The 12382-nt window shown below is 43.7% G+C and overlaps 1 protein-coding gene across 19 annotated transcripts in view; it reads left to right on the plus strand.

Moving 5' to 3' along the window:
* RYR3 (ryanodine receptor 3) overlaps positions 1-12382 on the plus strand; it is a 529106-nt gene that overhangs the window by 445042 nt on the left and 71682 nt on the right. For all 19 annotated transcript variants that reach the window (XR_006704802.1, XR_006704801.1, XM_045450137.1 and 16 more), the window contains exon 65: positions 6641-6771. Coding sequence is in view for 17 of the 19 variants with exons in the window: in XM_045450137.1 (XP_045306093.1) it covers positions 6641-6771 (131 nt within the window). In the remaining 2 variants the exon portion in view is untranslated. The remainder of the gene's footprint in view (positions 1-6640; positions 6772-12382) is intronic.

The raw sequence follows: 12382 nt of genomic DNA on the forward strand, positions 1-12382 counted from the left end.
AGAGAATAAAAAAATACTTTCCACTTAATACTGAATTTCACCTTAAGGAAGGTATCCTTAATTCTTTCTTCTGTTGAGGATTTGTAAATATTTTCTCAATACTTTTTCTTACTCTCTCCAATGATATGTGTGTGCATACATACATCTGTCTGCATTCATGTTTCTTGGTACACCTTTTTGAAAAGCTAATGCATTATTCTCTTGCAAAAAGTCAACTCTGAAATGTCAGCCCAGAAAAAGGCTGCTTTTCATGATGTTTTATACTTGATCTGTTACGGTCTTACTGCATATCTGCTGCCTCCAGCATTGTGAATATCGGTGCCGGACTTTTATACTCCATGTTAGTAGAAGCCATTTCTAGAGGAAGACCCTAGATGAAAGCAGACCCCCTTCCTCTCGGTTAGCAGAGCAGCTGAGGAATTGAACATTTAAAATCCTAGAGTTGTGATGCCATCACTACGAATGACTGTTATTTACTTTCTTATATTGTGAAAGTAAGACATACTTGTTAAAAAAAATCGAGCAGTACTGAGTATACAAAGGTAAAAGTCTACTGTTTTTCTTACCCCAGACCACCTTCCCCAATACACACACACACACACACACACACGTACACGCGCGTGCACACACACACACACGGATCCAATTCCCAGAGGAAAGCACTATTAACAGTTTGGTGTTTGTCATTCTAGATATTTTCTACACATGTACATTCTTACGTATGTGAGATCATGATATCCATACTGCTTCCCAACTTTGTCCCATTGGATGAAACTGAAAACTGAATTCCCAACTCCTATTTTTAGATTTATCATTTAGATAAAATAATCATTAACTTTTTACCTTAAAAAGGTAGGCAAATTTAGTACACTCACATCCCTGCCTACCTTCCCATCCTTTCTACCTATTTTGCTGTATAATTTCTCACATTTACATGCTATTCTAGGACAAATATTCCCTGAGTTGTTTACCTTAATTTGTATTTAAATGATTCATTGAACAGCCAATCCTTTTGAACCATGACTTTCCCATTCCTAAATTTTTATTTTGGTTTTTGTCTCTTGGCCAGTTTTATCGTTAAGTACTTATTTCTGTAAGAGCTATTAGATAGTCTTGAGTCCTTGCATATTTTAGAATACTACCCTTTGACTTTGTGAACAGTTTTCATGGTATAAAATCCCTGAGTCATAATTTTTTTTCCCCTCAGAAGAAGGTAGACTTTGCTTCTTTGTGTTCTGACCATGTTCCCTGAACCGGGTGATTTATTGACATACACATGACTGCAATGGGAGAGGAGAAGCTGACTGTTCACTGGATCCTTTCTGGAGCCTCGAAGCTCATTAAGTTCCTCTAATATGTTCCAGGATGTGTTTATTCTAGATCAGTCCCCTCTGCTTTTCCTCAGAACTTAATATGCCTCACAAGTGGGTCTTGCATTACTTACAAATTTTTCACTTTATTATGTAATCATAGGGAGGTTTTTCTTAGCTGTTATTCAGGAAGAGATCGTGTGTATTTATTGGCTTTTTCCTTCTCATTTTCTCCCAAGTAACTTTGAGCTGGTTGCTCTTTCCTGTTTTGTGTTTGTAAGATAATTTCTCAAACTTTCTCCACGTTCCTGACTCTGTTCATTTGCTTCGTTTCACATGAAGTCGAGGAGTGAATGGGGAAGAAACCTCATACAGCTTCAAATCTGACAAACAGGTTCAGGACTCTTTCTCACTCTACCCCCAGTGCCTTTAGCTCTAGAGTGCATCCACCCCTAGCCTTTGGTGTCTCCCCCCAACAAAAGTAAGTAAGAGGCCCAGGTAAGAGGTCACAGGTAAAATTTTTAGTGCATCCTGTAGACGTAGGACTTTTGGGTAGTCATTTAATGTAGAACACCTACTATGTACAGTAGCAGACTTGGGTCAGCAGCTACAGAACAGGTTACTTCTCACTCTTCCACTGTATTTCCCTGCCAGTGGCTTTTCCAGGCTAGGAGCCCAGGTCATAGGAATGGCAAGTGGCAGGTACACACTTCTTTCCTACTCTCCCCTGCATCACTCTGCAGTATGAACCTGGCCCAACACACCCAGCAGGTGTCCCAGGGCTTGCTCACCCCCTTAATCCTAATTGTTTCAAGCACAAGTTCATATTCTGGACTCCTCAGAATCCCCATATTTACTTCCAGAGACTTCTATACTCTGTTGTTAGTCCAGAAAGTATGTTTCAGTTTCAGAGTCCTCACCTGATTTGGTCCCTACTTTGTGACTTGACGTTAATCACACATTTTCTAATCTCAGCATGGATTCAGATTTCTTCCCATTTCTCTGCCACCTTTTGCTGAAGTTTCCTTGGCTAATGAACGTGGCAGGGTTGCAAGGGAACCATTAAATATTTGGTTTCCAGCTATAGCTTGAGTGTACATTGTGGATGGAAGATTCTAGGCACCTCAGTGATAGTTTGATTGTAAAGAGGAAAAAGTCATTGAAACACAATAGAGACCTTTCTTTTCAAATATTTTCTAATTGAGACAATATGAGGTCACTGACAAGCCGTCTTCAACAAATTTTCAGCAAAGGTCCAAGGCTCTTATGCTTTTAACTATGGAGAATATTTGCCTTCTTTGATGTGGAGATACTTTGACTAATCACAGAACATTGGAGGGGGGTTGGTCAAGAAAGGAAACTTGGAAATCAATTTAAGCATCGCATCTCCATTTTATTTCAAATGAAAACTGTGTTTTTTCCCTTCACACTTGAGAGAGATTTTTTCCTTCCTGCCCTTCCCCATTTGACCAATTGGTTCTGACCAAACACTGCACACCTTCCCTAAACCTCTGAGGAGACTAGTACTGCTGTTCTAGAACCGTGGCCTGCCTCCATGTTCTGTCCCTCTGCTACATATCATTTCCTCTCCTTAGCACCCTTGGGAACATACATGAAGGAACTTTCTAAACTGTAAATCTCCAGATATGTGCAAGGCATAATTCTTATTACCGTGATAACTGTGGCTCTGCCTGGATCCCTAACAATAGACATTTGAGAGGCAAGATCTGGACCCATGGAAAATAAAATCAAGAGATGGACGAGGAGAGCCTGCAACTTAAGAAATTAGAAAGTAACAAACATTGAAATACAAATTGCACTCTGTTTAATCTGACACCCTTGACCAAGTTCTATATGAAAATTACTGTACTGGGCAGTAAGAACTGAAGGGGAAAGAGAAAGAAGGTTCCATATCCAGTGAACAAATTCTTCAAGTAGACCCTTTGGTTGCTCTGTAGATGCTTCCATAGCTCTTGCTCTGCTTGGTCCAAACCCACCCTTCCCCCTGGTGGGGGGGGGGGGGCACTAATGACTAGAGAAGCATTATAACAGCGGGACTTTGCTTAGTCCCTCTAGGAGTCTGGGGGCCAAGGTCATTCACTCTGTTATTTCAAAGCCTGCAGCATTAATTGGCCAACTTCTGGGCTTTACGTTTACAGAACTTTTAACAGCTGACCCAGGAGACCTGGTGTTTATCCTCCCTGTTAGCTGAATGGCTAATTAGCATCATTGTGTGCCCTAGACTAGAAAATGCCCTGTTGTGAGCCTTGTTGAGGCTCAGGCTTGTCAGTAATTAATATCAGAGAACACAGGGAATACATGTCCCCGAGGCAGCACAACACTAGAAAACTGTCTTTTGCCCCAAGGGTCCTTTGCCAACAGGCTAACTTTCTAGAAATCTACTTTTGTGAGATCAGGACTTTTTTGATGAGAGAAAGAGAAAACAGAAGAATGATGGGTCAAGTTATCACCAGGGCAGCTGAGGACCAGCTGTTTTCCGAGGTTCATCTTGCTGGGCCAAGTAGACTTTGTGCTCAGATTCGACTTTACCCCTTGTCATCCTGATGCTCGCCCAGATTTTCTTTCATCACCACTCTCCCTGTGGTATTTCTTTCACCTTCATGGTTTGTCACCTTATTTCCTCCTCCTCCTCCTCGAAAGGCAAGACTGAGGAAATCGAGTATTTCTCCTCAGTGGCCGCTGTGGTTGGTAGAAACAGTGAGGCTTTTAATTGAAAAGAACGGCCACCACTTGCGTATCCTCATAGTTGATATACCCAGGCCCTCGCTCCCCTCAGTTATCACTCAGGGTGCTGGTCATTGAAGCCTGAAGGTAAAATGACGCCCTTCTTCTTGGGCCTGTCTACCATCTTGAGCTCAGCAAAGAAGAGAAATAATGGGGGAAGAAATGGTAGTGAGAGGGAGTGCAGGCTGAGGGAAGAGGACTGGCCTGAGGCTTGCTCAGAAGTGAAGCGAAGCGCCCCACAGAGAAGCCCAGTTCTCACTCCCTCCCCTTCCAACAGGATTGTGGCCTCCCACTGGAGCCTGGCAGCTCCAGACACAGGACACAGAGGATCTGTTCTGTCTGAGGGCTGCTGTTCTGTCTCCAGAGTGGCCCTGGATGGGGGGCATTTCACAGTCGGACCTCCAGCAAAAGGATAAGGCTGTGCCATCACCTAAAGTGATTGCCTGACTGAGGACATTCTTGCTTGCGGGAGGCTGACTTTAAAGTTACCTGCTCAAACACTTCGGAGCTAATAAGCAAGCTGTCAGGTAATCCCCTAAAAGCTGAGCCTAAGAAGAAGGTAGAAGACAAGGATTAAAACCACATATATTGTCTTTTAAGTTAATCAAAGGATGACTTTTTTCCCTAAGTTTGGTAACTTGATGGAAGTTGGAGGGTGGGTTCCAAGACTTCTTTCCCCTCTTCACTCATCCACCCTCCCCCTCCTCTCTCTTTTCCCTTCTCCTTCCAGTCCAACAGGTTGCCCTTGCATCTAGGCAGTTCTTGGCCCCTCAGGCTTGCCCCTTGCAGACTCTGACTGTACCCCAGATAGCCATGACAAGTTATTTTTTTATGAACAATTAAGATCACATTTTTAGTCCAATAATCCAATTCAAGTGGGTCTCTTTCTCTGCTTTAATTAGTTGGTCCTAATTCTAATAACCAGACCGTAAATATATGGTATTTTATCACATTGCTTTAGGTTCTAAGAAGGACTTTCACTATCTGGAAGACAAAGGTTAAGGTTCAAATTATGTGGCTTACTCCTCAGTGAGCAATGGTTTCCCTAACCATCCCCCACCCCATAGTAAATGCTTGTTTGTACTCATCCGGAGAGCCTACACTTTTGACATTCTGGCTTCTTGGTGCTGTTGGAATTGTCGGCTGTTATCACAGTCAAGGGCAATTAACATGGCCTTCGATTCTGGTTTTGTTGGGGAGCTGAAGGGAACCCTGAGCTGAATGCCTTTCTGTTTCCACAGAACTGCAATAGTGCGGGGTTAGCATTTGCCCCTGACTCCAAGTGCACCCTCTCTAGCTGACAGTTTTCCCCATGATGGTTCTAGAACCTCTCCCAAGATACAGATGGATAACTTCAGCTCCCAGGGATTCTGCTAGTGGGCTTCATATACACAGCATCAACACTCACTTTGGTCAGATGCAAAGGAAGGCAAACAAGATACGTTTGAGCACTGTAAGCCCCATCCAATCCTTAATTATAGACCTATTGTCTGCATCTCCCACTAATTATCTGTGTCATGGTCTAACAAAGGACTCATAGTATTACTTTGTTTAAGAAATATTTCAAATTTTCTCATTTGGCAACTGACATCACATGTGTAACTCACGTAACAGGTTTGTAGTCTGACTGTCATCCAATGCCAGTAATTGACAGAAGATACTGATGACTAAAAAACACATGGTCCTGGTCTCTCATTCATTAGAAAGCAACAGGTGTCTGTGCCCATACAGGACCCTTCAAGCCAGCACTGTAACTGTATTGTCTCACTAGCAGGACCTGCAAGGCTAGCCAGGACAACTCCAAGACTAAGCCCAGGCCTGGAAAAGGGAAGCACTATCTCAGTACCAGCCCTGCTTTGACCAGCCAGTGGCTAGTTCTCATCACTTAGGCTTGCAGACTTGGTTAGCAGGCAGGCAAGGGCAAGTTCTTTCAGTTGGAGAACTAGAAATCTGAACAAGGAATCCTAGGCATTTTTTGTTTGGGTGCTTGTTTCACAGAAAGACTTGAGACCCAGAGCTTTATACATGGTGGACCCTCACATATTTGTATAGAGTATTTGTGAGAAGGAACAGGTATTAGAGGTCTCTCCTCTAAATCAAGCAATGAGCTTTAGGATCTGACGTTTCTCTTGCAAGGCAGGTTTTTCTTTTGTGTCTTATTGTTGCATTTGGCCCATTATCTACTGTGCCTTCTGCTGGACATTGGCTCCATCCAAAGCAGGGAATAGACAGAACTTACACAGATGATTTCAAAACATTCTGAGTACAAAGAGAGGATCAAATTCAGCTTGGATGCCTGCAAAACTTGGTCTCAGAAATGCTGGGAGAGAAGAACAAAGCTACATAGTGTGTTATTATATTGCCTCAGCCACTTAAGAACCAGTTTCCAGGTGGTGAGACCATGCCATTGATCAGTGTCCAGAGAAAGATGGGGGAGGGAAAAGTGTATGTAATCTTGCTGACCCCAGGACCCAAGGATGTCCAGTGGAGTAATCTATGAGACATCTTGGGAAAGGGGTCTGGCCCACAATGCATGGGGCCAGCATATGGTGGTACCACTTCTAAATGGACTTCTTTGTTTCCAGGCAACGTCCTGCCCTTGGAGAATGTCTGGCCTCACTGGCAGCTGCCATACCAGTGGCATTCTTGGAGCCCACTCTTAACCGCTACAATCCACTCTCAGTCTTCAACACCAAAACCCCCAGAGAGAGGTCTAGTAAGTATCTTCCCTCAGGGGTCATCAATCCATATGTTGAGAGGAGAGCATCCAAGAAGGAAGGCCGCCCAGGCAGGGAACAGCAGCCTTGTAGAACTTTGGGTTTATGTGGTCTGAGAGGAGAGGGGAGGTCAAAGACATGTGGCATGTCTCCATCTTACTAGAAAAATGGGCTTGGGCAAGTACGTATAACAAAGTACGCTGAACTTTGGCTTCCTCTTCCATACAATGTGGTTGGATTCTAAATCCCTTCCATCCTAAAACCTTAGGCTTTCTAGTCTACCCTGGGTCTCAAGTGCCCTTCTGCACCTGGGGATATGACTGCTTTATTACGGTTCCTCTCCAGATCCTCATCAGAAGAAGCATATGTGCACTAGTAACCTAATTATACTTTCTAAGTCCAGGGAGAGGCTGTGTTTCTAAGGAGGATGACCCCATGCTATCTATCATCATAACAAATCATAGAAAAACACCAGAAGGGATTGAGATTGTACAAGAAAGAGAAGTTAACAGTATTGACCACTAAGTTCTAGAACAGCAGTAGGCAAACTATGGCTATGGGCCTAATCTGGCCCTGCTGCCTATTTTTGTAAATAGTGTTTTAATGGAACATGCTCACACCTACTCATTTACATACTGTCTGTGGCCACTTTAGCACCATGTGGGGGAGAGGAAAATAATTTTTTCTCTACTCTTTTTTTTTTTAATGTTTATTTTTGAGAGAGACAGAACACGAGAGGGGGTGGGCAGAGTGAAAGGGAAACACAGGTTCTGAGCTGTCAGCACAAAGCCGCATGTGGTGGTCAAACTCATGAGCAGTGAGATCATGACCTGAGCCGAAGTTGCACGCTCAACCGACCCAGCCACCCAGGTGACCCTCTATTCTTTATTTTAAAAAAATTTTTTAATGTTTATTTGTGAGCGAGACAGAGCATGAGTGGTGGAGGGGCAGAGAGAGAGGGACACACAGAATCTGAAGCAGGCTCCAGGCCCTGAGCTGTCAGCACAGAGCCTGACGCAGGGCTTGAACCCACAAACTGTGAGATCACGACCTGAGCCCAAGTCGAATGCTCATGCAACTAAGCCACCCAGGCACCCCATTTTCTCTCTACTGTTAATTGTTCTTGGCTGAGACCCCCCCACCCATAAAACAGAGATTAACAAGAGAAAAAAATTTAATTATATACATACGAGTACTTACAGGAGCCCCACAAAGATATGAGACTCCAAATGCAGCCAAACAATTGAGGCTTATAGATACACCATTCAGAGCTAAGGAAAGGGATAGGGCTCTGGGAGTTCAAAAGGAGGAAGGCAATTCATAGGGAAAAAGTAGAAACATTTGGTAAACGTGTGCCCTGCCCTGTAGTTGAGGCTCTCAGATGAAAAGGTGATCTCTGGTAAATAGCTCACTTCCTGGTACATGCCCCCATTCTAATGTAAATTTCCTTTATAAAATTTAGATTCCTCTTACACAAGGATAACTTCTCTATTTTCAGAGCTTCTTCCTGTGTTTGTAGATTCTTAAAAAAAATCAGCCCAAATAATCCTTATGCCAAAGAGGCATATTTTTGAGTGGCACTTTCTGCTTCAGTTCAACCATAGGCGCAGAGTTAACTCATAGTGGAAAAAACTGTCTGGCTTGCAGATATTTACTATCCGGCCGTTTACAGAAAAAGTTCCCCATCTCCCACCCCCCGTATTCTAAAACACCCTGAAACTGGAATCCAAGGCAGGTTATACACCTGCTGCTGGGGAGTTAGGAGCGAGAGTCCTCATATATGGATGAACTGTGATCCTACTAGAAGTCAGTGGAATAGAACAAAGGAACTTCAAACAAGGGAGCTTGAATGAAACTTGGACTCCAACTAGAAAGAACTATGATAATTTGATGTAACATGAAGCAAAAATTACCACACCTATGGTCCTAATCAATATTGCTGAAGAAAAAACATAGCCATTTCAGACCAGAGCCTATCCTATTAAGAACCAATATTTTCTTAAAATATTGATTTACAGTATCAGTAGATGACTAGACTGTGTAGCAATTCATCATAGTCAAGCCCCCTTTTCAAACTGATATGAGATCCCGAGGAAGAGAGTTTGGAGAGTAAGCATTCATGTTACACTCCTTTGTCACTCTCTTCTCTGCATGTAAGAATACAGAGTACTAAGCCACAGTGGCTTTATTCCCACTTGCTTCTCGATACTTCAGATAAAAGAAGCACATCGTCCCCAGAAATGACGACCAGGCCAGTTTAGACAAGACCACTTAATAAAGTTCTGGTCCTGAGTTAGAATACAGGGGAGAGGAGTGTTCCCAGATTGAGTCAAGAGAAAACCTTGCCCAGATGCTTCAGCTTGCCAAAGTCTCATGTGAAATCTCTAATTTCCCAACCCTCTCTGCCTCACCTTACCCTTTTTCCCCTTTCTAAGACTAGCAAAAATAGATCTCTAACCTTGTTTTTCTCCACCCTCTGCTGATACCAAATGAGTCACATCTTGCAGCTAACATGGGAGCTGAACCACTAAGCAGGCTCTGGTAATGTTGAGAAAGAGCTGTGACCTCTGTAGGCAGGTGCCAGGTAAAGTGTTCCTCCCCGGCTCCAAAGGGATATGGGCCCACTCATGAGAGTGCTAGGTGTTTGATCTGCCCCAACTGTGATTCCGGAAATCTTGTGTCTCTGTTTGACCAGGGTGTAGAGCTGTGCCTCGGGAAATAGGCCTACTCCGCTCTTCAGCTCATAGCCGTACAGTAGAAGGTAAAATCAGAACTTGACAAAGATGGGGGAAACCCTGAATGGGCTCTGGTAATCAAGGGAATGACTCTGTCCTGTTGTTCTTCTCAAGGGCCATTAGAAACCTGTTCCTTCTTATTTTATATACTTGACCTTTATTTAGTAAGACATATGCATAAATAAAAAATAAATATAAATCATTGCATACTCCACAGGGAGAAAAAGAGAGAAGGGTGTGATTAGAGATGACACAGTTTTTCATCCATCAGTGACACACTGTGGGATGTGCCCCAGTCCCCTGAGTCCATGTTTTCCATCATTCAGTTAATCAACAGAGGGAATGCTGACCAGTGCGGCTCTTGAAAAGTAGAGCATACATGAATATGTATTCTGGGATAATCAGGTTAGCCTAGAGCGAGAGAATGACTGATGGCTTAATGGACCCTAAGAAAGTAGACTTCATTCATTATACAAAGTGAGTGGCCCCGAGGGACCAAGGTGGGGGAGGAATGTATAGGGTGACAAACGATGTGAGCCTTTGGTTTAGAAATATGAGCTGATTTATCAAGGCTTCAGTCAATGGGACATCTCTATTAATGGACAGTTGGTGTTTTGCCAGCACTTCCTCATATTAGTAACTCTTCCGTAAGACCCTGGAGCATTTTCTGATTCATCCGGAAATTAAGATAGGCCTAGAAAAGGTGAATACTAGTATCTTCTAGGTATTCAAAATTAGATAAACCTTTGGTTATGGGTGGCAGTGGTCTGTTAATCAGATTATCAAACAAGATACCCTAGTCACCAGCCAGTTTATTTCCATGCCCTTATTGGAGCAGTCACCCAGAGAGAGCGGTGGCCCAGGTCCCATGTGAGATGTCTGTTTACACAAAGAGGTGGTGCTCTCCCATGCCGCCTTATGAAAGAGCTGCCTGGTGGAGAAAATCTGACTTGAGAAGCTAACTCAGAATGCCTAGTAAAACAAAGATTGCTGGATGCTACCCCTAAAGTTTCTAACTCAGGAGATCAGGACTGACAAGTTTCCAGATGCTGCTGGTGGGACAACCCCACTTTGAGAACCACTGATCTAGAGATGAAAGGGAAGTTTGTTCTAATGATAACTCCAACAGTCTCGTGCCTGATTCTTTTTTTCCTAAGTTTATTTATTCATTTTGAGAGAAACAAAGACAGTGTGGGTTGGGGAGGGGCAGAGAGAGAGGAAGATGGAGAATCCCAAGCATGCTCCAGGCTGTTGGCACGGAACCCAATGTGGGCTTGAACTCACAAACCGTGAGGTCATGACCTGAGCCAAAACCAAGAGTCAGTCGGACACTTGGCCAACTGAGCCACCCAGGCGCCCCTTGTGTCTGATTCTAATAGGACCGAGCCAGGCTGTTTTTCAGCAGCATTCATTCTTTGGGTTTGTTATGTGGCATTAGGAGTATAAAACACCATCTGAATCACAAATGTTTCTTTCACTCAAGGGCCAATTACATATAAATAACTTTTAAAGGTCATTATAATGATGCCAGTGCAGCACCCTCAAGCAACTCTTTTCTTAGGTAGGGGAAGAAAGTGTCCATGGTGATGTATTGTCTGTGTGACATTTAAACACAAACACCTGAGCTGCCTTAATTATAATGTTACGGCCAATAGTTGTAAACTTCACTTGCATCTGCGGCAGTTGGCACTGTTCTACGTGCAGAGTTTCAAGATAAAAAGCTTGACTTCCCGGTCTCTAACTTCTTGTGTATGTAAAATTACTTTGCGAGGCTCCTCCAGACCCCCATGTTGATGTCACCCCTGGTGGCTGTTCTGCCGCAGTGTCCACAGACTAGACTTCTCTGCACATGACCAACACTGGCAGTAAGCCATGTCTGACCCTTATAATCCCCTTCCCTTGCAAATCACAGGAGTGTCACATTCCCTGGCTCTCATGCTACTAATCCTTTTGAAGTGTCTGGATTTTTTTTTTTTAATTTTTTAAATTATTTATTTATTTATTTTGAGAGAGCGAGCAGGCAAGTGCAAGTGGGGGAGAGAGAGGCAGAGAGAGGATCCCAAGCCGGCTCTGCACTGTCAGCACACAGTCCGACCCCAGGCTCCATCTCAGGAACCATGGGATCATGACCTGAGCCAAAATCAAGAGTCAGAGGCTTAACCACTGAGCCACCCAGGGGCCCAGAATTGTCTGGATTTTAAAGGACATTGGTCCACTTAGGACTTTCAAGGAAGAGAGATCTTTAGCCACAGTTGATAGCAGCAAAAAGTCGTCACTAAGCAAAGAGTGCTAGGAACTCATGGGGCCTCCTCCATAGCAGGGAGGCTCCTGCGTATCATTTGCTTTGCAACAGTCCATGCCATCCAATAGACTCACTTGTCTCAGCTGCAGATTTAGTGTCTCCAACGATGGCCAGCATTGTCCCATATCTCTGCTCCAGAAAGTGCAATCAAGGGAGAAATCAAAATGGTTCCTTTCAACTGACCAGTATTTCTAAAAGCCACAGAATTTGTCTGACCTCTTTTACTCATTAACCCTTCAGTTCCTATGTACCTAAATGATAGAGAAGGGAGACTTCCAGCTAGTGGTAACCACAGTGGCAAAGAGCCTGCAGGCGTAACTCAATTCACAAAAGACTTTATTTGAAGTCTTCCACTTTGTCCTTTGAAATTCATGAGAACGTCGCGTTTTTCTCCGAGCATCAAAAATAATTTCCTCGAGTCATCTAGTGGGACTGATGTACCAGAAAATTGCTCCCCGTTTTCCTGTGGCTTCTCAGATTCCCTCGCCCCTGTGGTGCCTGATGCTTTGGCCACAGTGTGAGAAGTTTGGCTTGTGGGTGGAGTCTGCATAGGATGTGTGTCCTGGGTCCAGG

The sequence above is a fragment of the Leopardus geoffroyi genome, chromosome B3, assembly GCF_018350155.1.
Source record: "Leopardus geoffroyi isolate Oge1 chromosome B3, O.geoffroyi_Oge1_pat1.0, whole genome shotgun sequence".
Classification (NCBI taxonomy): domain Eukaryota; kingdom Metazoa; phylum Chordata; class Mammalia; order Carnivora; family Felidae; genus Leopardus; species Leopardus geoffroyi.